Source organism: Brachyhypopomus gauderio, chromosome 14 (assembly GCF_052324685.1).
Source record: "Brachyhypopomus gauderio isolate BG-103 chromosome 14, BGAUD_0.2, whole genome shotgun sequence".
In the NCBI taxonomy this organism is placed as follows: domain Eukaryota; kingdom Metazoa; phylum Chordata; class Actinopteri; order Gymnotiformes; family Hypopomidae; genus Brachyhypopomus; species Brachyhypopomus gauderio.
Window position 1 is genome coordinate 15,221,683 of NC_135224.1, and position 26,650 is coordinate 15,248,332.

At 43.5% G+C, this 26,650-nt stretch overlaps 2 protein-coding genes across 2 annotated transcripts in view; one reads left to right on the top strand and one right to left on the bottom strand.

Moving 5' to 3' along the window:
• Window positions 1-517: 517 nt before the first annotated feature.
• Window positions 518-11,446, bottom strand: prtfdc1b (phosphoribosyl transferase domain containing 1b). The gene is made up of 9 exons (XM_076972531.1): window positions 11,008-11,446; window positions 9,947-10,053; window positions 8,963-9,146; window positions 6,361-6,426; window positions 4,028-4,045; window positions 2,853-2,935; window positions 2,697-2,743; window positions 2,431-2,507; window positions 518-977 (listed from the first exon to the last, which is right to left on the bottom strand). The coding sequence occupies exons 1-9, from the start codon at window positions 11,062-11,064 to the stop codon at window positions 930-932; spliced, it is 687 nt and encodes a 228-aa protein (XP_076828646.1). The 5' UTR covers window positions 11,065-11,446; the 3' UTR covers window positions 518-929.
• Window positions 11,447-15,666: 4,220 nt separating this feature from the next.
• Window positions 15,667-26,650, top strand: part of gpr158b (G protein-coupled receptor 158b) — a 29,936-nt gene continuing 18,952 nt past the window's right edge. Inside the window, exons 1-2 of the mRNA XM_076972472.1 lie at window positions 15,667-17,094; window positions 23,606-23,711. Coding sequence (XP_076828587.1) covers window positions 16,229-17,094; window positions 23,606-23,711 — 972 coding nt within the window. The 5' untranslated portion in view covers window positions 15,667-16,228. The remainder of the gene's footprint in view (window positions 17,095-23,605; window positions 23,712-26,650) is intronic.

Here is a 26,650-nt window from a genome sequence, read left to right on the forward strand (position 1 = left end):
TGATAAAAGCCTATTGATGTAGAAGAGAAAGAACAAGGTTTTACATCAGTGAGATGTTTACTCTGTTCAGAGTAATGACCCTGAAAATCTCATGAGTGACACTTCACTCGCATCAATGTGCTACTGGCAACACTGCAAACAGTGAAATTAAATTACAGGCTGCAGGACACACACTTCACCTGCACAGGACCAAAACCAGAAGAGGGCTGCTTTGTGTGTGTGTGTGTGTGTGTGTGTGTGTTACATAATACACACCAAAACAAGCTCAGGGCTCCTCCACAGCTCTGCTTTGTGTACACAGGTGTGTTGCATGTTTGATTTCTCCCACAGAGCCTGTGTGTGTGTGTGTGTGTGTGTGTGTGTGTGTGTGTGTGTGTGTGTGTGTGTGTGTGTGTGTGTGAGAGAGAGAGCAGGACAGAACCATTATACACCACCAGTTCCATTCCATTATACACCACACCAGTGTTGGATATACTACTAAGAAAAAGAAAGATAAAAATAAGATAAAAGAATTTCATTTCAATGTTTAATGTTTAATACAGTGGATAAACACATAAAATGACACATAAAAACAAGTAAACAATACAGCGAGTAAAGGAAATGAATGAGTTCATTTAGATCATTAGTTCACAGAATCCATCATATTTTACAGTCCTGAGCATAAGTAAAACAGCCCTTATGAGTAAGTGTTCTAACAACATTAAAGTTCAGGATCAACTGTACCTCATAATGGAGTCATACCTATTTACGCTCCCCTGTGGAACAGTTCCTGGGAGGCGGCAGCAGTAAAGACTCTCTGATGTGGAACGGGACCCCCGAGGGGAAATGTGCTTTGATGAGCTGTCTGATAACGCCTGCATCACATGTGTGCCCTGCTGAGAACCGCTGAACCTTGCAAGTAAACACACACGATGGCGAGTCGACCTGCTTCAGACCTTATATTTCTGTTTTCCACTCTCACTAATCACACAGATGTGCTGCAGGAGATGAAAGAAAAAAAAAGACAGAAAAGGTAATATTTGAGATTAAACAGATGAGATTGAGAATATTGCCACAATACAAAAGTACAATGGGACAAATAAATTAATATTGAAAGGGTATTTTGAATTGAGCACACTCAGCATCATGACAAGAGGAGACAGATCACCATTATCACTCGGCCTGTGAGACCACACTGTGCGTGATGAGTCTGATTGGCAGCTGGACTGGCCCCGCCCACTAAGAGCAGCAAATGAAGACATTGCTAGAGTCTAAATACCAAAGGCCGCATGTTCTGGGCTGCTAAGACGAAATGCAGCATTCTTTAATGACATGGCTCTAAAACTGGGCCCAAACCCAGGTTGTGCTTTAAAAACAATGTCAAGCGGAAATCATAATTTTCCTGCAATGGAAAAAATAAATCTTTTCTGAGTGAAACAGGAAATAAGGCAGGAAATAATGTGTGTCCGGACTTTTTTTTCATCGGGATTTGAATGGACCATGGAAACAGCATGATTTTTTCTCTTTTCTTAATTTCTTAATATTATTTTCCCCACATTCATTTGGCATGGGTTATAGCAAAACATTTGAAATTTATCAGGTAATTGTAAGGCATTGCATTTTGCTAAAACATTTGCTTGTGGTGTTATGTGTTTATACTAGGTATATGAACACTTTGAGCGGTTCAATTTTAATGTCAGCTTGACTTTAAATCCAAAAACAAGCAACAAAATAGCATTGCCCTGTATTAATTGCATGCCTCTTTGTGGAGATTGTGAATGGTTAGCACCCTTCTGCCCTGATCACTGCCAGATGCAAGGGTGAGGGTGAGCTAACAGCTTCCTGGAGAACTGAGTCAGAAGACCTGGGGTGTGCCCTGAAGATGGTGCCATTCCTTATTTAAGCCTGCGTCGCATAGCAACCTGCTAAAATCAAGGCGAACCAATCAGGTCTCTGTGGGCTTCTTCCATGTAACCTTACCACCCCCACCTAGCTACACATTCCTCGGAACGTGCGTCACACCCCGACGGTGGCCAGAACCGCCATCGCACTGCGTGGATAATGCCGTTATGGAACTTCACACAGGACCGAGAACCTTCTGAGCAGACGTCGCACGAAGCTGACCTGGACGTCAGACACAGTAAACCTAGGGCAAACCTAGGGCAAACCTAGGGCAGATGGTGAGCTTATACCACCACCAGGGCAAGTGCATTTGAGTATAGCCTTACTAACAGCAACTCACCATCTCAATTCCTGACATCTTAACCCCGAACACAGTCCTTCTAAACTGTAGACCTGCACATTGGTTCACACTGATTGAAAGGTCTTTTCTTTTTTTACTCACTGAAACTGAGAGACCATTACGTTTGCATGTATGTACAAGCTGATTTATTTGTTGCACCTGGAAGCATCTCATTGGTGACTGTGGAGCCTGACAGAGAGAACACTTACACTGAGATCCCGAAAGTACTCATTGTAGTCCAAGGCATAGCCAACCACAAACCGATTAGGGATCTCAAATCCAACATCTGGAGTAGAGATATTCGGTAAGAAAAACAATTCTCATCACAGAAATGTTTGCTGGAATGAACCTTAAAACCACATCTTCAAATCAATTTTAATAATCAGAATGCTAAAAAAGACTATTATTATAATTGTTATTGAATGTGAGACACAAAAAAAACAGGTAAACAGATACGATGACGACAGTGACTTACAGTCCGGGAGACACCCAGAGTCATTCGGGCTCCTTTTCACCAGCAAACTGCAACAGGGAAAAAGTAGCATTAACTGGCCTGGGCTAGCATATGCTGAACATGCTAATCCATGCTAATTGCCTGATCCATGTGAAGTCATCAGGCCCGGGTACCCACCCTGCCACTCTGATCATCTTAGGTCCGAAGGACTCCACATGAGCCAGGAGGGCCTTCATAGTTTTCCCAGTGTTCACAACGGCCTGCGTGATGGACAGGAAGGGGTGTGGGGTGTAATGTTAGGCACATGCACGAGCACATATGCACGTGTGCCAGTATATATGTTTTTGCATAAACACGTGTGCAAACAAACATCCATGCTCATGCACGTGTGCGAGAGCACACAGGTCCGCACGCACTCGATGCTGCACAAATACACACACACACACACACACACACACACACACACACACACACACACACACACACACACACACACACACACACACACACACACGATGTTATAAAATCGTGCAGACAGTGAAAGACAGATAATCTAATACACACACACACACACACACACACACACACACACACACACACACGATGTTATATAATCGTGCAGACAGTGAAAGACAGATAATCTAATACATACACATACACACACACACACACACACACACACACACACACACACACACACACACACACACACACACACACAGAAGCATGCTCTGCTGACATAACATGTTTTTATTTTTGCAGTCCTCACTGTTGCATGGGGAGGCTATGCAATTCTACGCATAGGCCAGCAATCTGGACAACAATTTTTGAGGTGCTTTTCCTTTTTTCTAAAAAGGAGATTTGCTCAGTTCCTATGCTCTGAACCAAGACGTGAGGGTTAATTAGATCCAAATACCAGCTTCAAAACCAAGGCAGATTTTCCAAAGAGTCTATCTGGGATTTCCAAGAGACATCAAAGGGTTCAAGAATGAGAAATGCTCCTAGCACGGTGGCTGCAGATTTACAATGTTATTTTTGCCCTAAGTGTTAACTTCAGAAGGAAACAGGAGAACCCTTCAACTAAAAATGACTTCCTGTCCTTAAAATGACACAAGGGCAGAATAACCATGAGGACGACTTGGTATAGAAACGTGGTGAAAAGCCCCAGTAATGGGAAACGTTTGGAGGAAAAACTGCGGTGTTATTTCCCCCCGGAATAAAGCATGACATAACTTAGGACTTTAAGGTTTGACTCTGTTCTGTTCACTCCTGACGACACCAACATAAAGGCAGGACTACTGGGAGAGATGAGGATGAGGAACAACCCAAGAGAAAGAAAAAATAAAACTTACCTCCACAATGAGTACGTTCTTCAATAGATGAATGCAAAACAGAGAAAAAGATTTTGTTAACCAACCAATTAATTCCAGATGCATTTCTCTTGTAAGATGCACCAATAACCTAATAACTACAAAAGTACAACTACCTTAATAACCAAGTCATAATTACAAAATCAAAAATTCAGGTTCAACAAGGATAAATGCTCACTGTATTAGAAATGCCTAGCCTGTAACTGACCTCTCTGGACACTCTATTTGGTGCAGCTATCGTACGGGTGCTTTTCCTGTCAGGAGTGTAGTGACAGACCGCCACCGTTCGTAGCTGGTCGGGTTCTGACCACGGCACCATGGCATACTGAATATTATTTGAAGAGTATTTATCCTGGATGCAGGAGACAACAGCTGGCGAGCTAGAGAATGGCTAATGCAAAACGTTGCCACGGCAACTGATGTTCTGTACGGTTTACGTGAGGAAGGTGTTTGTTGGTGTTTCACAAAAACACCAGTAGAGTGCAGCACAAAAATATTTGATGCTGACTGGAACGAGAAAAAAAAAGAAAGAAAGGGGGAAAAAAAGCATTAAAAGCCCATTTCAAACTGGCCATTAGAAAATGATGCATTAGGGGCTTACACCACATGGATTAGCTGCAAATCTGCTTCACAAACATGACATGTGGACATCATATTCTAATCCACACTGTTAATGGATGTACATAATCTTATTTAGACGCTGCCCAACTTGCATCACTGAGGCCAATAAAAAACTCTCCTCTTTTGCTCCCATCACCACAACGACACGCCCTGCATGGCCAAAACGAGACAGGAGGCAGGACAGCTGTGCCATGCGCCTACGCACCGGCCTTACAGCAATTCAATTTGCAGTGGTGCATGGTGAATGGGAGACAGAGAGAGACAGATAGACCGACAGACAGAGAGAGAGACAGACTCCAGAATATTACTGCTCATCTCATCCATTTACCCACTGCTTCTCACTGCACCACAAAAGCTAATCTGCTAGAGTATGCCCCAGAATGCTTTGCAGTTGGGAGGAGGAGGCAGACCCATATAGGCAGGGAGGAGAACGGAGAGGCTGCTGGGTAACGTGTTAAACATGACCACTTACATCAGTGGTGCAAAACATACAGCCCAGGGTGATGATATGAAACCGATCTATAATTAACAGTTAACTATGGATCTAATAATGCCTAACATTGTTTTTTTATTATGCATTTGGTTACTTCAGAGTATGCTGAATATTCAGAGTCAGTAGAATAATAGTCTCTTCTCATTCCATCTATTGAAGACACACACAAATAATCTCCATGGGCTGAATTACCTAAGCAGATAAGACCCTCTATCCTATTATAAGACGCTTAAGTACAACTAAAACCACCATCTCCCATCTTGACTCTATAATCTCGATTCCTAACTATAAGAATTTAACAGATCAACTTTAGACACTTTAAATCTGATTTCAATCGGCTTTTGTTAGTCAGCCTCAGTTGAACACTAAAACAATAAATTGATGTTTGTTTTACAATTTATAGAAAAATAACAGTATGTTAAAGTGGCTCTCATTTCTGCAGTAGTTAAATTTGGATTTATTACTGTACTGTGGAAAGCATTACAATCCTCATCTCACCGGGTATCCCAAAAAACAAACCTGTCAACAAAATCAGCATCTACAACTCATTATGTGTGGTTTAAGGTCTATTATTGATGTTTTATTTTTAATTTTTTACCCAGATCAGTTTGCTTGTTAAAATGAGGGTAAAATCACCTGATGTTTACAATGTACCTTTGCACTGTGAACAGAGCTTCAATATGAAAATATGATGTAATGTTTGAGAAAGAGATGACACACTAGCGAGAGACTCCTCGCCCACGAACACCGGAGGGGACGCAGAGGTGAGTCAGACTGCCTCACCCTGCAGCTGAAGGTCCACCTGTCCAGCCAAGCTCCAGACACGAAGACACGACCAGACACAGAAGCTCACCACTATGGCTAAGAACACATATCTGTAACCCATGTGATGTAGTGATGACTCAACAGGTACTTTACTACCAACCTGTAGATAAGATGGGCCTTTCCTTAAAAGCTAATGTCTCTCTCTCTATGAAGTCATGGTTAAGCGGACATGGACACCACCACACAGATACAACACTATCCCCTTTCAGAATAACTTTTTTTATCATACTTTGTAACTGAACAGCCTTCACTACCACCTCTTAACTACCAGGAAATAACTCTTTGACAATTAATGAGGCAGCTCCTGCTTGCTAATGAGGAATTAAGAATTGCTTTATGACAACATTTTTAAAAGGAGTTTTAATCATGCCCTTACCTTTCCACTCAGCATAGAGAGACTCTCGGCTCCTACGATCTGGAGGTCTTGTGTTGATTGGTCATTCTAGTTTATCACAGACAACTTAGGATCAGGAGGGTGTTGGTCTTTTTATTTCAGACACGAAACTTCCGAAAGTCAACTAAAACCGGGATAGTACAAGTTTCACTTAAAAGCATTCATATGTGATTGAAGGCAGTCTCTCTGTTTACACATTGTCTAAAGAGAGAAGATATACTACCATCTGCTGGACAAAATATACATTGCAATGGAAATCTTAGTTTTTAAATATTGTATTAATTCACCAATCAGCTTGATTTAAAAGTACAATATTTCAATGACACACAAAGTAATTTAGATAAAATAAGACCAGGACTCGGAGTCAATACCTCTGACTTTAAACACTTTCGTGCTTTTCCTCAGACATTATCTCCACCAAGGGAGCCCATCTGTGGTTAAACTCTGTAATACCAGTTCAGAGCAGTATTAACTGTGCTTATCTGTTAATTGTGTACATCTTTTTGTGCTTAATTCGTGTGCAAGCTGTATTACTTATTTCCTCTTTTGTTGTTTGTCCCAACTGATCTCTGGTTTCCTGAGTGCTAGTCCCCCTGGTTCCCACCACAATAAAGAGATTAACACAGAGTAACTGTCTCGTTCCCTCATGAACCTCACACTGGTGTCAAAAGTAGGATACGGCCATGAAACCCAAAGAGCATCAGCAGCACACTGAGGCCCTCACTGACAAACAGTGAAGAAACCAGTGATGCCAAACTGCAATACTGCGATGCCTGTCCAACAGACGCTACAGCCAGGGCACCTATGGAGAGAGCAGGCGTTAATGTGTTGGGTCCATTCCCCGAAATTTTGGCCACGGTCTATTTTATAAATCAATACGTGAACTGTCCCTAGCCAGAGCGTCGCCACCAATACCAACAAGATCTTGAAGAAGTTTTACAGGCTTGAGTTCCCAGAAGAGCAGCCGATTTCCAGGCACAGAACAGAACGTCCGTCAAAGGAGCATTGACGACACTTCATTCGCAGAGTGGCAGGCTGGCGGTGCGGTTTAACCAAACCCTCACGATCCAACTGGATCTCATCACCGCCAGCCTCCAGTGCGACTTCCCCAGGTCCTGCAGGCTTGTCCGTTGTCCATAACCAGAGAGGCAGCCCCCGCAGGGAAGAGACATCCACTGCCTGGAGACATCTGCTGCAATGGGATCCCTCTGACCGTCAGAGCTAGAGTCTGCCCGTACAACCATCGGCAAAAAAACAGACGGTGCCGCAAACTTCTGGCCGAGCACCTTCGTGATGACACTCTCAAAGGTGGCGTACCAATTTCAGACGCAACAGACGACCACCATCATCTACCCGCACCAGCACGGCTCATACGGACTCGAAGGAAAACACCAAGCGGCAAACCATCCCACCGCAACCCCCCCCAAAAAACACCCCAGCACCCTGCAGCACAGTGCTGTTTCCCACTTACCTGGAAGTCCTTATTCTGGATAAGGTCTATATTCTAGATATGGTCTATATTCTGGATAAGGTCTTTATTCTGGATAAGGACACTGTTTGTTGTGGCAGTGGGACAGCCACCCCTTCATAGGGATGTTGTGTAGCTCCAGAGGACTGAAAGTGTGCAGGTGAGGGAGAGAAAAGGGGGGCAGAGATGATGTAACGCTGCACCCATGGTGCAACATGATGGGTAAACTGTGTAACAGTGTGAGTGATCTGTCCTTATCTGTCTTAAAGGACCAATAAGTACATTTTCCAATGATTATTTTTCACGTTAATAAACAGCAACTATACCGACACCTTGTGGCCTGGAGGATTCGGTACAATATCCATTTAAAAGAGACATACTCTATGGAGCAGACGTACACCTGTTCATTTGCAGACTATAAAGCAAGTTGAAACTTTATCTCATGTGAGCTGCATTTTACAGATAAAGTAAAGAATAATCACTTTCAGAAATACTGTTTGCTATTTTTTGGTGGTAAACATGACTTGCTCCTACCTAAACTTGCTCTTTTAAATGTGCATGTGTTGTGTTGAATGTCCACATCAACGTTAAAGTTCTTACGCAATATTCTGCTGTTGTATTCTTCTTGTTATGTAACGTTTGTCATTACTCTTGCCCAAGCACTTGTGCTTCTTGAGTGCTAGTTGTCTTTGTTAAGACTTCCTGCCTCAATAAAAAGCCAGAGTAAAAGCTGTGCCACATATACAGTCGTCCCTAGCAAACATTATCTACAGATTTTCACATTGAGTCTAGTATAGCAGGAATACTGTACTACAAGAACAGCTCTTGGATATGAAGCATACTGTATCCTCATAGTAGCAGTATGTCTAATGCTAACTTGTATAAAGTGGTATAAATTACAGTTACTTACATATGTGGAGCACTATGTTAGAAGCTCGAAACTGGTAATCCTTTAGATCTCATATATTAAGACAAAGACTGCCCTCAGTTCAATCACACGGTTTTTAAAGTTACTCAATGTAAAATTGGTTTTTAAAAAAGTAATGTCAAAAATGTAAAAAATAAAAAAAGGCTATCAAAAATGCATTTCCAATTGGATAGGTAAGGGGAGAATACCATGTAGCTCTTCAGCCGTATGAAGTCCACCCTCATGAGCAGGGACCTGCTGGAGCCGCATCCCAGGGCCTTGATCGCCTCCACCAGGTCGGAGCAGAACTGGTATCCCCCCTTCAGCACGCACAGCACCACAATGTCATGGTCACCCAGATCGTCCACGATGTTCCTCGCCAGCCTCTCGGTTCTGTCATGGCAAGGCACGGTCCAGATTCAACACATGGAACATTACTCAACTGGTGACAGAACTGTGAGTGTGGTCCTTGGTAAGGGATAAGGGGTCCTGTTTGGAGGTCTGACTGAACATTGCCTTCATAGAAAAAGCAACACAACGCAGATAAATTGCCTTTGCTTTCCATGTCTGCTTTGGTTCAGACAGGAAAGGCATGCTGCCCAGACTCCGCCCACTCAGGAGTAGCTTTTTAGAGCTTAGATGGTTTATGCTCCAAAAATGAAAGAAATTTCAGAACACATATTAGTTCAACCTAATACACCCTTCACTTGAGATTCATATTTATTCATGTATTCCGTCACAACAACATGAATTTTAGCCTTACTTAAACAGAAAAAGTATCAAGTGTTATGGAAATCTTATAGCCTACCTCTTACTTTCTGATGCAACATTAACTCCTGCATAGAAATATCTACGCATGAGAATAAATTATTCATTATTGTTTACAAATACTTATATTCAAATACCAAATGACTATACGTTTGACAGATACTCTCTCAGCTTTAAATGGATAATAATTAGCCCATCAAAAACCTGTTCATGACAACAAACAACTAGCACCATATTTCCCCGTCCCGGTTGGACCAAATGGCGAGTTCAGTTCTCCCCGAACACAAATGGGGTTGTATGCGCTGGCACTGGAGTGTTTCAGTAGCAATATAAAGCAAACAGAGCAGAATATAGAGCAGCGACTGGCAAACGTCACCTCTAACCCCCTGGCCCACCTCAATATGCTACTACTGAGAAAATGTTACCGGTCCATGATGACACCATGAGGAATGTAAACACACTCCAGATCCCCGGAGTAATGCGCAGGATAAGCAAAGAGTTCCAGGCGATACCCCGGCCAGTCATCTGGGATCTAGCAATGCATGAAGAAGCAAAGTTTAGCACATAAAGGATCCATGTCCAATTACTGATCACCTGCAGCTTCTCATTAGAAAAAAGTAAAATTGTGACCAGACCTGTGTAGTTTTTAGATGTGACCAGGAGCATAACAAATGTTCTGTGCATGCCTCTGAATAGTACCAAATCATTTCAGTCTTATAATTAGGGCCAGTGTGAGCTCAGATTATCAGTACTGAAATTTAAATCTCACCTGAAACCTTGACTAAAACACTAATTGTTTTTTTTCTCAAGATATCCGTGGATTAAAGATACTCTGTTTCTTGGGGAATCAACCTCAGGCATGTCTTTCCACAGAACCGAGACGTCACTAGGCGGAGCCACTGACAACCATTTGTTGCATCGGTCCAACAACAGTTACTGCTTGCTATTCAAATGTTATATCGGCCAAGCATGACAGTAAACTTGTCTCAGGGCTTACTGAAATAAGCAAATAGCGCCACTTGATTTCAAAATACCTGTTAACGTATGAGGAAACAACAGAGTCGAAACAGCAGGATTGTCCTCAGTCGCAACATCAAAAAATCTTTTGCCTACGCGTATTCACTTATTTATCTAAAATTAGTCATTCAAATGCTTATTCCTTTATCCTGTCCCGATGTGCGGGGAACAGCTTTGCCACTGATACACGGAATATTGAACCACAATATACAATTACACAAAACCACTTTAAACATTTTTTTTCATTAAGGATACCAATCTCGTTTTCATACATATATTCAATATAAAATTCTCATTTTCCGTGTCTGACTTCCACGTTACGCAAGAACAAAGCACAAAAGTTTCTTGACCATGGTACATTTCTAAACCTTACGCGCTTCGCCTGATGACCAGTCACCAAATATTTGGTAGCCTTCAAAAATGACGATTAAAAGGTCGCAGACTGTGGGGAGGATTTATGATTATTTACCACAACGCCTCTGTTCCCGCCAGTAGTAGTTTGTTTGTTTTCAGTCGGCTCTGCCATCTTGGATTTGCCCTCGTTAACATTCCAGTGGCGACAACAGCGGAGTGTTTCAGAATCTCATCATCTTCACTACAGGGCGGGGGGAGACCTCCACACATCCCTGTGCGATCACTAGCCCGACCAGTTTGTCTTGTTTGTTGAAAGCGATGTCATGTAACGTTGTGGTCTGGATGACGGTTTATTTAGTCACAGGGCGTTTTAGAAGACCGATAGTTACAGGATATGTTAAACTTTGCTTTAAACTTTGACGCCACTGAGCAGACAATTGTATGCGTAACTTTATATTAGAGTGGGAGTATTGTGTTTTATTAGACCTGTCAGTAAGACTACAGGAAGGCTGCCAACAGCGATTAATAAGTTCTGGGTGATTCCTAGCATCTCCTGTTTCTCCCACGATAACAGTGGCGAAAAGGTTATTCGCGACCAGCGGTCACGTGATGGTAATGTTTTTTTTTTTGGTCACCACCTGCTACTTGACCGTTTCTTTCTAAACGCTGGATGTGGTGTCTGTACTGTCTTATCTGACATCGCCGTTTCATGTGCGAAGTTTTTTATTTAAACATGGCAGTTCATAAATAGGTAAACCAGTTACACTTAAAATATTTGTTTCTCTAATAACTGAATTTTATCTTAACTTTTCCTCCTCTGCGTCTCGGAATCATCTGGTTTTCCTGGCAACGCCATTCATGCCGCGTGACCTAGTTTTACTTTTCAAATCCATAGTGGTGGGCGGGCAGACTTCGGTTTAGCTCAACGTCACGTTGGTGAAGACAGGTCTACATTTCGGGGCTTTCTCTCCTTGAATATGAAATATTATTTTTCGCTCTATAGCCTATGTACATGTACATCACTGCACATTCGTGGCTGTGTCATGCACTGCACCGTGGCTACAAGAAAATACACGTCTACACAGTACCAATACATCGGTGGATATATGTGCAATACTCTACGTCTTACCTGAACTCACAGTTCAGTATACTGTATCTCTAATAAAGTGATGTAAATCACCAGCTTCCTCAGATCCACTCCAATAATTTAAGGAACCTGCTAAGGCAGTACAGCTTGGATCTTGTTTCCATGGGCGACAAGGAGAACTCCAGAGCTATTTTTAGCCATTCTGAGTGTTATCCCATCCTTGCAGTGCACGCTGCCAGAGACAACCATACCTGGGCACTGACTGATGTGTTCCTGTGGCCCTATACACTCCAAAGCAAGAGGTGGAATTTAAATGCTACCTGGACATGGCATTAAAGCAGTCCAGTTCTGTTGAGTTGTAATGCTTTCTGAGAAAGCAAGACAGTGAAATTTGCCAAAGAGCTTGTTAGGGAATATCTGTATAACCTGTGCATTTGTAGCCTATATGTGAGACAGACTGTGTTTGTGGGTATGCCATTGAGAGTGTCTGATAATCTGTATCTGCTTTTAACATATATTAATATCTCTCATTTTACCATTACTCACTGGACCCAGACAGCCTCTTCAAATGAAAATCTAGTTTAGGCAGTAAAACACTGGAAATGGTTTGTCTTGCATAACACTTTGTATAACACTTGGCCTTTGAAATACCTTCTGCATTCTTTCTATATATAATTTATTGTCTGACTGATATGATTGTTCATTGTGTTTTTTTTATCATCATCACTTTTGGAAAATCGTCACTTTTCTTCTGATGCACATCTGAGGGCTTTAAAGGCATAAAGGAAGCAGCAGTAGTCTCCTTCTCCACGTCTTCATGGCATCGCGGAATCACATGTCCCACACCAGTCTTTGTACACAGTGTACTGCCGCAACTCAGCTGACAGGCTCCTCAGACAAGGTAGAGAGAGAGAGTGAGTGTGTGGGGGAGTGCATGTGGGGGAGTGTGTAGGTCAGGCGCTTTGAAGGCGTGAGCGTTGGCACCCTAAGGGGAAAGGGTTCCTCTCAGTTTCCACACTTAAACATGAGGTCTGCACCTAGCTGTTCACGCCTACAGCAGCAGACAAAGGCGCAGATGCTGTGGGCTTCATTTATAAACACTGTGGGAAATCTGTCCTTCCTGCAGTGTAAACGGACAGACACCTCCACAGATGGCAGAGTTAGTGGACCCCAGAATTGCTAAAGAGATGCTAGGTTGTCAGTTCACAGGGAGAGTGCCACCCTTTTCTTTTCTAGCACATATTTTATTTTATTTAGCCATGATCCATACACAAGGGGACAGTATGAAATGCTGGTTATTTTTATATAAAAAAAGATGATCACACTTGAAAACATTTTTTACATCATGCCAATGATATATTGAATTCCAACCTATTTTAGCATTATTGATAGCATTAGATTCTTGTCTCAGTTTTATTTTAATCCATGGAATTCGAACAGCTCATGCAGGAAGAACTGAATTGAAACTTCCATGAACAGTGCAGGAATATTTGTAAGAAGGCGTCATATGCAACAAACAGAGAGTGCACAGCATTCTAGCCTTTTAACACAAAGATTAGAAGACTTTCCTTTAAAGTTTAACATGTTACTGTGCACAAATACAAATACAGATATTTGAGCAGCTCTCTCATTCTGAAATCACCTTGTGGCACCCGTTGAGGATAATGACATTAATATAATGCCTGAACAGCCCCCAATAAAGAACCACAGTGTTGAGTGAAGCTAAAATGCAACCCTACATGCAAATTATGACTGAAATGAGCAGATATTAATCTCAACCCTCTAAAATGATCATGGTGATTAAAATAATGGTGATCAAAGTAAAACTGAACCCTCTGAATTTAGTCGTTACTGTCGTCAGCTGTGACGTGAGGCTGTGCTAAACCTTAAGCAAGATGAAATGTTCAAATTCTTACACCTCACTAAAGCTCAACCCCCTAAAATCTCAGCGTTCATTATATCTTGTCAAGACATGGCCAGTACCCGGCCAGCCCTAACCCATTCCATGTCCACCAATCACAACACATTCACTTCCCCTGCTCTCAATCTGCCCAACTGACAAATCACCTGCATCTGTCCCTTAATTACATCATCATATTTAATCCCCACAGGTGCTCACGTTCAGTGTCTTGCACTAATGGTCCTTACCCAGCAGATACTAAGTCTCTTATTTTTGTGAAGTCTGCTACTCTGAAGACACGCTTTTTGTCTTTATTGGTTCTTGGTTATTAAAATGCTTTTTGAGCTACTGTTTTGTAACATCATACAGCTGTGCTGATGCTCTGAATGTATGGAGGTGGTAGTCACTAGTAACTAGAGAGGAAAATTCTATTTATTTCTAATATTTCAACTTATTTTAATTCAGGGTGGGAAACTTGGGTATTCTCTCCTTCAAAACTAGTTTTCCATCGCAGAGCTATAAAGTGCATCTCACATATTCTTGTCATGTTGGCCTTTGATTTCCTTTATCCCAGCCAGAGAATGCATATGTCCACCAGAACGCATTTTATTGCCATGCTTTTACAGCTCAATTTCTCTCAGGCTTTCCAATAATAAGCAATGCTTCAATACAACCCAGACTCATACCTTCAATTTGCTGTCTGCAGCAAAATCAAATGTTAAGATAAGATCTGCAGTTTCTGCTTCCTTGAGTTGAGAAGGTCAGAAAGTTGGGTTCTGCTAAAAAAGAAAATGCCTGTGGTAGAAACGTCCCCCATAACTGAATAAGGACTAGGTTGTCCTTTTAAACCGTGACCATTACACACAACCCATAAAAGCGCTTTACTTCTTTGACTTCTAGCCACAGTGGCATAAGAACCTGAAGTGGGAAAGGTCATGACTGACGTGAGTGTGCTCTGTAGTGTGCCCACACCACCACCCTTGTGAAGCATGTCAACATAGCACTGCTGAATGCGAATGTTTCACACCACCCTGAGAGGTGACACTGGGACAATGAACTACAAACGGCAGTGTGGAGACATAAGGGTCCGATACACACCAAGGAACTGGCCTGAGATCAGACTAAGGAACTAAGATTATAATAATGAACCTCATAGAAATCTAGAAAGTTTGCCTGAGATCTGACAGCAGCTGCAATAGAAAGACAGGCACAATTGACTGTAATTTCTGTTAATTTTTGCTAGTGTGCAGTTCTAGCTGAGAAGGGTTCCTGCTGAGTGCAGTCTCAGCTGTTGGTCTGTCAACAAAATTGCTTTAGGATCAACTGTTCATTTTGTGACAGGGAACAGAAGGTAGTATAAATTAAATAGGATGTCTACAATAGACAACCAGAGCAGTGAGTTAGCAAACTGTGACAAAGCAGCATTTTAGATAAGTGCAATGAGATTTATCTACTATCGTATATTAATTGCAAATATAGCATGGGTCATAAATGTTATGATAGCCACGTTTTCTTGATGCTTTTGTTGCTTTGTCTAAATTAATATTTTATCCCCAGGAGCTTCTCCTTTCTAATTAATGATAATAAATTAGAAAGATGGCGTGTATTTGATGTCCATATAGCCTCAGGTCTATGAAAAGTAGAGTGTTGTCGCGAGGACCTTACCTTGTTTATTATTTCTGCATCTCAATTGATTTGTTTTTGTCTGTTCTGTCGTGATGGTGTTCAACCCCGGCTTCATGGCAAACGTACCGTTGACTGTCAGCCCGTGCTCCTTTCAGCACTGGACAGCTCCCGTTCACTTTACCCCACCCTGATACGTGACTGACAGAGGAAGTGGCCATTTATGAGTCCTATGTAGTTTAATGATGGGAGTGGGAATTTGAAAGCTGCTGCCTCCCATTCTCCATCAAGCATTTATCGCTGCTAAGGGCAGAAGAGTGGTGCGAGCAGGCAGTAGTCGCCAAAGGAAGCGAAGTGAGAGGACGATTCGGAGCGCTCCGACCTACCTGTATGTGAGGCGGTCGATCAGTATGGAAAGACGTCAGGCAGATTGTTCAGGATCTGAACAATTTTTGCCCGGTTTGGCAACAGACAGGATTGGCACGCGAGGTAACGACTGGGCTGCGAGCACGGTTCCACAGGATACCACTTAACACTTCTGAATGTGGGCAGAGAGATCGACGCGAGGATTAAAAAGTGCAAATGAAACATGGAGTTAGGCAACTTTTGCGAAAACGCAACTAACCGTTATTTGAAGACGAGCGTGGCTGGGTTCAAGAATGATTATGCTTGTTAAATGGATTTAAACTGAGCTGACCGTTCACCGACACGCTTGGCCATCGAGGTATGGGTGTATTCCTGCTATGCCTTCTTCTACTAACGGGAGTTGTCAGCGGGTCAAATTACGGCTATGTGGAATGGTCGGATAGCGACAAAGACCCAGACATCAGGGCGAAATACGATGTTTACAGCACTCCCGATTATACCGAGCCGCTGCTCCGCCCGACTCTGCCCAGCAGCCCCTCAACCGAGCGCACGGTGGTGGCGCATAAGATCGAAGAGGACCTACCACGGGTGGTCACGGCTTTCTTGCACACGGGAGATTCTTCCACCCTCGAACACGTCAACTGTTCGCGGCGTTACGAGCTGAGCAGCCTTCGTGGCGGCGCTCACGTCGCCTCGCATTACTCCCTTCACGCCGTGCTCGACGCGGTGGTGCACGCCGCCAACTTTTTAAACGTCCTCCTGCAAGCGAACAAGTCGCGGGAGCAACACCTGCAGCGAGATGTTCAGTGGTACTACGCGCTAGTACGGAGCATGCTGGAGGGGGACCCTAAAATCCACCGCGCTGTAGTCACACTTTACACGGAGTCTCCGACACCTGGCCCACACGTGTTCCTCCAGGCGACCAAAACCAACACGGACGTCGTGCTCCAGGACCTTTCTGCCGTCGCTCACCATCGCCTTAAGAACAGGACACCCGAGTCAGAATGGTTCAATGAGTTTAGAGATCGCAAACGACACAACTTGATCAAAATAGCACCGGTACGAGGCTTTGAAAACACACAGGACGGATACTTTATTGATAAAAGTCACATCAAGTGGTCGGCGCCGTACCTTGAATGCCGCCATGGGAGTTTCGTTCCCCACTGGCTCTTAACACTGTCCACAGGTTTTTACGGGGTAAGAACGAACGCAGCACCAGAGTTCAGGTGAGTCCGAGTAACTTCCAGTACATGTTTATTCTGTTTCTTCCCACATAAACCACGCGTTTCAAACGTACGTAATTGAACACTACTGTAATACACATCAGTCGTATTATTATTAGTCGGGTATTGTTGGTTGGGTATTATTGCTATTTCGCCAGTTTAACGAAAAACGCGTTGATCCCCTCAGGCCACCGTAAACCGCGCGCGAGATCACATAGGCTATTGTGCACTAAAATAAATCGTGTTGTTTCAGCTGCCCACTGTCATTCCCAGTGTACGGGGTTTTTCTCTCTTTCTTTTCAATTAGAGAAAAAGAATTGTGATGCATTATGAACACCGTTCAATTTCAACGGCCTATTGAGATATAGAATTAAGTCTGAAAGTTGCGAAACATTAAGAGGACAACTTTAAAAGAGCCATCGCATGCTCTTCTCGCATTTGTAAATGGTCGTTTAAATGTAATACAGCTTGCCCATAGCCTTCATCAGGTAATGTGAATGATCTGTGACTTCTGTCCAACTCAGACCTCTTGAGGATTAAAAAACTGACCAGTGTACCCTGATATCCCAAAGCTGAGTCAGGAATGCAGATTGTGTGGACGATTATGAACAAGATCATTCGTGAGATACTCATTTGGTCTTCATACACTTTAGCCTCTGTCCTCAGCTATTGCCAACTGAAATATATTTAATCAAAATGTCATACATGTGGCCTTCAGATAAAAACTTGCTTTTGACAGAGACAGACAGACGAATTTATGTTTTAGCACTTCTTGGGTATCTCCTTACAGATCCCTATCCACGTTGTTATAAAATCAATCAAGTAATGAATAAATAATAAAAGATGCCGACTACTAATAGGGTGTTTACTTGATACCTCCTTCGTCTAGGGGCCCTTAGTCTTGATTAGATGCGGTGAAAATTCTTATTGTGGATTAATTTCAATACATCTGAAGTTAAAATACGGTGTTAAAAGAATAACCAGCTGTCAGATGGAATATAGGCAGCATTTCATTCGGTGCATTATTTTGAGCTAAAAGCTTTTCCTCCCTACTTACGGGAGGCTTAGCTGAATCCTGACGCTAAAGCATACGCGAGGATAGCTTTTTTCGCCGTGAGCTCTTGGCTCGATATTTTGATTCGTATCCATTTGGATAGAGAGATACGGAAAGGAGCAACCGAGCTGTTTATAAACAGTGTATCAGTCGACCATTTAAACCTATGCGGGAGTGAACAGAATAGACAGGTCATAGCAAGAATGATTTTAGTATGAGGTGAGATTGAAAAACGGTTGAAATAGCATAAGCAGATGTCGACTGTGTTCTTCGTATTTAGAGATTTCGATCTAATTACACAATAACGCACACGCGACAGAGAACAGCGAGGGCCAGGAATTTCGGTTCTTGCTTTTTCTAACACTATATTATTAAAGTTCGCGTCATTATTTTGGAAACATTCGCCCTTTAGAGATCACGTTAGGACTTTGCCATTAGCCCATCTACGAGGCGGCCTCTGACAGTTGAAGTATTCGCCCGCTTTCGAAAAAACGTCTCCGCTGCATCAGGAAGGTCTGTGGGGAAGGCGCGTGCGCAGAAACCGCGTACAATTTTACTCCTTTCGCGTGCACGCGCTTCACGTAGGCATATGAACACTTAAGACTGAAGTCGCGTGTTCTGCTGTATTCAGGTATTTCTTCGCTGTAAACACCAGAACATAGTGTAAAGTCTAACAAAGAATAACAAGATAGTATTCGGCGAATCGAATACGTAAAAGACTAACGATGACAATCATGGGAGCGCTCAGCTTAAATTCCCACATGTGGCATGTTACAGTTATTTAGGATAACTATGTTATAAAAAGCTTAGTTTGATATACAAGTCATAATTCAGTGTATTCAATGCAAACACAATGCTTGCCAAAATTACCCTGCTGCCTCATTTCTCTCAAGGTTTGATTCAAAATTAAAGTATTTTTTGTGACTTATCTTGGAGTCTAAGTTATATCAGGAAGCATTTTTCTATAAGTTTATCAGGACGGAAAATAAACTGTTCAAAAGAAGTAAGGGAACACTTAAATCACATATGGGATCTCCATGAACAAAAGATACAAATTGAAAATCTTTACTCATATAAATTGTGTACTGTGCAGAGAAGAAAGCTGATACAATTTGTGTGACTTTCACAACTCATGATGTGACTCCATAGTTTCTATGGCCTCCATGAGCATGTGCTCACTCCCAGGAACGTCTGGGCATGCTCCTGACGAGACGGCAGATGGTGTCCTGGGGGATCTCAGACCTGGATCAGGTCATCAATGAACTCCTGGACAGTCTGTGATGCTGTTTAGTGCTGTCAGATGCACCGAGAGGTCCTAGAGGTTCTCAGATGAATTCAGGTCTGGGGAACACGAGGACCTGTCAATGGCATCAGTGTATTCGGAATTGTCTACAAACTTTGGCCACATGAGACAGAACGTTGTCCTGCACCACAAAAAACCAGGGCACCAGTGTAAGGCTCTGATTGACTTTGAAAATGATTTCATCCCGGTACTTAACAGCAGTCAGGGTACCGTTGGCCATTGGTTTGTGCGGCCCTCCAAGGACACGCCTCCCTAGGCTGTTGCTAACACACCACCAAACCCATCATGCTGGACGATGCTGCGGGCAGCGTGACGTTCACCATCACAGCGTCTCCGGACTCTTCCACATCACAGCGTGAACCCGAGCTTGTCTCTGAAAAGAACATGGCACCAGCGGTGGACCTGCTAATTCTGGGGTTCTCTGGTGGAAGCCAGTGGACCTGCATGGTGCTTGGCTGTGAGGTCCCAGCAGCGGGTGTCAGGCCTTCGTGCTGCTCTCACGGAGTCTATTTCTGACAGTTAGGTCTGAAACATGATGGAGGTCATTTTGGAAGGCTCTGGCAGTGCTCCTCCTCTTCCTCCTCAGATGCTGGTCCTGCTGCTGGGTTGATGTCCTTCTGCATCCCTGTCCGGTCCTGCCCTGAGACAGAGCGACATGACACAGTAGACCTTGTGACGGAATGTATGGACGTATCCTTCAAGAGAAGCTGAACTATCACATCTGCAGAACTATTCTCTTTTGGGGAGTTGTCTTGCTGTCTTGCTGTTGCATCTCTAGTGCACCTGTTGTGAAATTGATTTACTGGTATATGATTGCTTATGCTTCCTAACTGGACAGACCGATATCCCTGAAGTTGAACTGACTTGGCTGAATGTCCCACTCTCACTGCTCCACCCAAATCCACCTCCTTTAATATGTCGGCACGTCCTGAATTTCTACCAACCCCAATTGCTAGCCTGCTCATCGAGAAGCCGTGAAACCTCTTGCGATTCGATCCTTTCATGTCTGGAGTGTTTTCTATCATCACACAGATCATTAAGTCTTCCCTTAGGTTTTTTCAACAGCGTTTTATGGGGACTGGAATTTTGGCAGTGCTGTTTTTACACTTGCCAAAATAATACTCCCCCATTAACTCTGGAACTACAAGATTTTATCATATCAAATATAGTCTTGTGATTTACCTTGGTATGCAGGATACACCATTTGTAGAATTCTTCTATAGGTTTATCAGCCAAACTAAGAAAAATGCTTAAAAATACATCTGATTTGAATCAAATCTTGCAGTTCAAAGTGAGGCAGGAGTATAATTTGGGCAAGTAAAACGTTAGCATTGAATACACTGAAATATAAATTTGAATCAAACTCTGCGTTTTCATGTAGTCACCTTCAGTATATGTATTATGCATGGGGTTTAAATAGCTATAATAACTAGGAGGGTAACAAGAGGCAGGCGTGATATAAAATAGGGCTAATAGAGAGGCGTGGCTAAAAATAAGGGAATTGACATGAGCACATGGCACAAACACGCAAGCACATGGCGGGCTGAACCATGTGGGTTAGCGTTCTATGGGGCGTCTGTGACACGTACTCGTATGTGTGTCAGCAGACCTGGGAATTAAAGCTGAAAGCTGTAATTCCCTGTTCATAATGTTCTCATGATACTCATCGGCAGCATGTATATGTATTCAATTCGTAGAGTATTGTCAATGCCACTGTGTTCTTTATTTGACTTTATACCATATTCTGGTGTTCACGGTGAAGAACGCGTAAAGTTTTAAAAGTACATAAAATACAGCAGAAAGTACAAATGTAGTGTTTTGCTTTCATATGCCTGTGTGAAGCGCGTGCATGTGAAGGGGGAACGATTCTGCTGGGGAATCAGAATTTGGCATAACACCTGCACTGGATGATGTCATGAAGCCCCTATGCATGACTTCATCATGCGTGACCGTTCGTAGCAGAAGCATTTTCCCTTCATCAGAATCGCTGAATTGTCCACGATGAGCTCAGTAGGTCTGCATTAGTCTTTTTAAGAGCTGTTTCTCACCAGCATATCCTCTTTGATGTTGAATAACACCCTGGGTTATAGTTTGATCCTGGGCAGATATTGCATGGTGATCGGACTGAGCTGCGTGAAATGAAACATTTCGCTTTTTGGTCCTCTATTGTGAGGGAATAGTCCATCTTCCTAAGTGAAAGTATGGATAGGAGTATCATTAGTTAGTTAGATGTACTTCAGTACTGCCACCCCTTCCCTGCGTCTCTCTCTCTCTCTCTCTCCCTCTCTCTCTCTCTCTGCTGAGAGATAGAAAGAAAAATGACAGTCCCATGTGTTTGTCCCCATTCCGAGCTGACAGATGGGCTTCTCCTGCTTCCGAAGTACTCTCCGACTTTTTGATAACGGAAGGAGAGAGAAAAGGATTGGCAAGACACTTGGGCTGTAAACCCAGTCTGAAATGCAATCACTGTCAAGGCCCATGATCTTCATTTCAAAACTGCTGACTACATCACAGGAAGGAGCGCAGCAGAGCTAACACGTCTGTTAAAGTCTCCTCGCGGAAGACGAACTTCACGCATGCACCGCTCTCCTGACCTCCAGACAGCGCGAGCGCACCGTAACCTGTATTTGCTCAACTTATTGAATCCATCCATCCTTTCATCGGCGTATCAGAGAAAGAACGGGCAAGTTAGCTCATGAAGGACGAGACTGTCATCTCTCGCGTCAAGAGGAGCAAATCCTCCACTAACAGACATCATATATGTTCTGTCCAAACCTTCGCCACCCCGTGGGCACCACACTTCTAATCCCTCAGGCAGTTCACAGGATGGGGGGAAAAAATGCCCCGGGCAGGAGAAAGAAAGTAGAGGAGAGATAGTGAAATCAGACAGGCCGAACGAGCTCGAGGGCAATGAGGACATGTAGCCTGCTGGCTGTTTTACGGGAGCAGGAGTGGCCACTGGTGGTGCGTGTTTGGTGTGCTGTGTTCCCCATGATGCACTTAGGTGTGTTGAACATTATTAGCTATGAAGCTTTTAGTTTTTGAGCCTGAAAGATTCAGTGAAGGTTTTTAGCTACTGCATTTTGAAAGAGACGATTCCGGAATAAAGGATCAGATTCCCTACGATGGTGGAGTTATGCCTCGGATCCTTTGGAGTTCCGTCAAATCATTTGTTCAGTCGAACCATTTGTTCAGACTGTGATTTTTATGTAAATTTTTCCAATTATAAAACACAAATTTTGTAACATATCTTCAGCAAAAGATCTTGTTTTACACCAGTGCTATTGATAGAATGCTGCTACACACTTGCATATTTTTATCTATTCATGTCTCTGTTTTTCTGTATATATATTGTTCTGTCCTTCTTTGGTGTGCTTTGGTGTTTTGTGTTGAGCCTAACCAAAAGCATTTAAATAAATGCTTATGTGACTTGAACTTCAATGTTTGAATCCAACTTACATCATGCAGTGCTAAACACTGCAATGATGCTACATGCAAAAACTGTTTCCCAAAATATCACTGATTACTAAAGTAGACCAATGAAAACATAATTACAACACCATTAGGTTCATGTCATTTGCCATCTATCACTGCAAAGCCAAAACACAGCTGCCATGAAATGAGTGATCATAGCAGCCATCATAGCAGACTCCTTGGAGAAGCTCTCTGTGACCCATATGAGCCATTTGTGGTTGAAATAAGAGGAACCGGCTCTAATGGGACACTTTCTGACCTGAGGCTGATCTTCTGGTCCACATGGGCAAGCTATGGGGCGGCATTAATGTAGCTCAGCCACATAAAACCGTGGCAGACGGTGCTGGGTGGAGGAAGCTTCCCACAGACTCCCATCCACCCGCCAGCATCAGACGTGGTGGATGTCCGTCTCGGAGAATATGTGGGATTGGGGTTTTGAGATGCTGATGATGGGTTAAAACACTTTCCATGTTTCTTAGCAGTGACGAATGTTCAATCCAGCCTGTGATGTAATGGAGGCTCAGCTCCTCGTCCCCGGTGGAAAATGACAGAGACGCCCAAGACACTGTCAGATTCTCGGACAACGTCAACGTGTTTATGGAAGCTTCCAAGAGGACGTAGCTTCTAACTCTCACTGTCTCTGTCCCTCTTCTTTCTTCTTCTCTTTCTCTCCCTCCACATAGAGGAGTGGTGAGAGTTGATGTGAATCTGCAGGACGTGGACATCGACCAGTGCTCCAGCACAGGCTGGTTTGCAGGCACCCACCGTTGCAACCTGACCACCACGGAGGTGAGTGGGTCCGTCTTCCCGCACGCCACCTACTAAACACAACACGAAAATGACAACTAAAGCGAAGGCCAAAACGAATGAACGATGAAAGCCAAAATCCAGGACAAAGCCTGAAGTGTGACGCGCTGGTGCTGAGAAGCCCACATGCTCTCCGGCATGCTCTCATTTTTCAACGACGCCTTGTAAAATAAACACTGTACATGTCTGCCCTTAGGGAGATCCATCTTCTCCTGGAACTGTCTCCATGCATATCTTATATCCCTGGACATTCAATTGGCATGCATTTTAGACTGTACACTTCTAGGTTAGAACTTTCAGGTTGATTTGACAGGGTGGTGTTCTGTGCTTGCTTTCACCTTGAATTTATGATTTTTTTTTTCTAGACCGCTTAGGAGCTCATTATTTTTTTTTTGGGGGGGGGGTTATTGGGGGTGGGGGGGGGTGTTGCTCTGCTGTACATTTAGTGACCGTTCGGAACTCGGATCAGCCTGGCTATTTTTGGAGAAGCCACGCGAACGATAACACTGGCGGAACACGAGATGGCCTGGGCGACCACAGACCGGCCCGCGTGCATTAGACATGGACAGAAACTTGGCGGCAACGGCGAAGAAATATTAATCTCTGCCGCTGGAGAAAGAGAAGAAGGCTGGTGACCACCAGTAATTCTTATGGGTCCTTATTAGGCAGTGGCTGCTGCTTCTCAGTGGTGTGCTGAGTGGATGTGAGAGCACTGTGCAGTGTGTTGATTGTGAAGCATCCTTGGGTACTGAACAAGGCGCTACGTAATTCTAACTTCATATAATAGGTAGAGAAGGTTGATGACTGTTGAATGCTGCATAATAAACCTCATGTTTGTCACGTATTTGCCTGCTGTTGTGTCTGGCCTCTGCATGACTTGATCTTCAAATCTTAAGTGGAGTGCCGAACATGTCTGGGCCCCAGGGCCTCAGCACAGTGGGCAGAGGTGATCTGGAGATGTGTAGAATGCTTGTTAGGGCTGAGCGTGTGTTGCAGCAGGGACCTGCCTGCCTTTGCATTATGATCCATAATAAATACAGGGTAATGGATTGCAGTGCACTCCCTGAATTATTCACTGTCCTCTTTGCACGTGTGGTCCGTCTCTCGGGAACGCCGGACGAGAAGCAGAGAGGAAAGCGCTGGGAAACATTTGTTCCGAACCGCTAAAGAAATCCACAGTTCGGAAAAAGGCTCCATCTGGCTGAAGTGTGAAAGAAACTGTGTGTGTGTGTGTGTGTGTGTGTGTGTGTGTGTGTGTGTGTTCATGTTCATCTCAAAACAGACGACAGAGCTGCGGTACTCAATCTGTGCTTTGTTGTTTAGGATAAGCAAAAAAATGTCATGGTTTGGCTGCTATTCAGAAGGGAGTGCCCACCCTGTTAGCATTAGGCTGGCCCACGTAAACTTCACAGCACATTTGCAAATGTGGAGTGGATGATAGCAACTATTCCCTTCTCCGTGTCTGCCAAAACAAACACTGCAGATGCAAAAAAAAAAACAACCCACTGAGCACACCACACAGTTGAGGAGCACTAACACCCAAAGGCCTTTGTTCAGGAGAAGTGACCGTGCGAGGCTGATGCAGGAGATGAGCATTCAAAAACACGCAGCTTTATTTACAATAGCGGCTACGCAAAGTAGTGCTTAACAAAACATATAACACTGAACACTGAATGGAAAGTACATATATGGTCACGAGCAGATGCAGACTACACATACACCCGAGGGGAAGGCTGTAGCGTGACTGTTTCCATATATAGATCTGTCCCTTATAGGGACTTTTGATGTTCAAAGGTCTTCAAAACAGCCTGTTCATACACTCTGATCGGATAAACTCACACCACACTGGTACTATCAATTATCGGGCTTATTAATACTGTTGTCTGCATTCCAGGGACAGATGTAAGTGGTGGCCATGTGTGGGTGTGTGCAATTATAAAGGTCTGAGAGGACATTCCTGACTGAGCAACAAACATTCCTTGTACTGAACAACAAACATTGTTGCTAAGATAAAAGGCATCACACCACTGTTACCGGCGGCTCTGAAGTCCGTAGGAGTGCGGCCTGCTTTTTTGCAGTCTGGGGTTTTGTCATTTAGCAGGTCCTCTCTTTCAGACGTTTCACAGAGTTCAAGGGCATCAGCTTCTGAATACATTCGTCCTGCGTCCTGGCTTGCTGGGTTCTCAGCTTGGCTTATATCGTGAATTGGCTCTTTACTTGAGGACAAATTTGACTTGGGTGGGATTGTAGTGAGTATTCGTCACTGATTTTTAACGGACACCAACAAAACTTCTGTGAAATTCAGTTTTCCCTCATAGCTCAGTGTAGCTTGTCCAGGGATTCCTCCTCTGTTTGATGAATGAATAGCTGTTAAAATGGCCCCTCTCTTCTGTACAGTTTTCAATACTGATTAGATCTTTGCACCCTGTATATACCCCACATGACTACAGATAGTCCTGAACCAGAGCCCCCCTGTATATACCCCACATGACTACATATAGTCCTGAAACAGAGCCCCCCTGTATATACCCCACATGACTACAGATAGTCCTGAACCAGAGCCACCCTGTATATACCCCACATTTCTACAGATAGTCCTGAACCAGAGCCCCCCTGTATATACCCCACATGACTACAGATAGTCCTGAAACAGGGCCCCCCTGTATATACCCCACATGACTACAGATAGTCCTGAACCAGAGCCCCCCTGTATATACCCCACATGACTACAGATAGTCCTGAACCAGACCCCCCCTGTATATACCCCACATGACTACAGATAGTCCTGAAACAGAGCCCCCCTGTATATACCCCACATGACTACAGATAGTCCTGAACCAGAGCCCCCCTGTATATACCCCACATGACTACAGATAGTCCTGAAACAGAGCCCCCCTGTATATACCCCACATGACTACAGA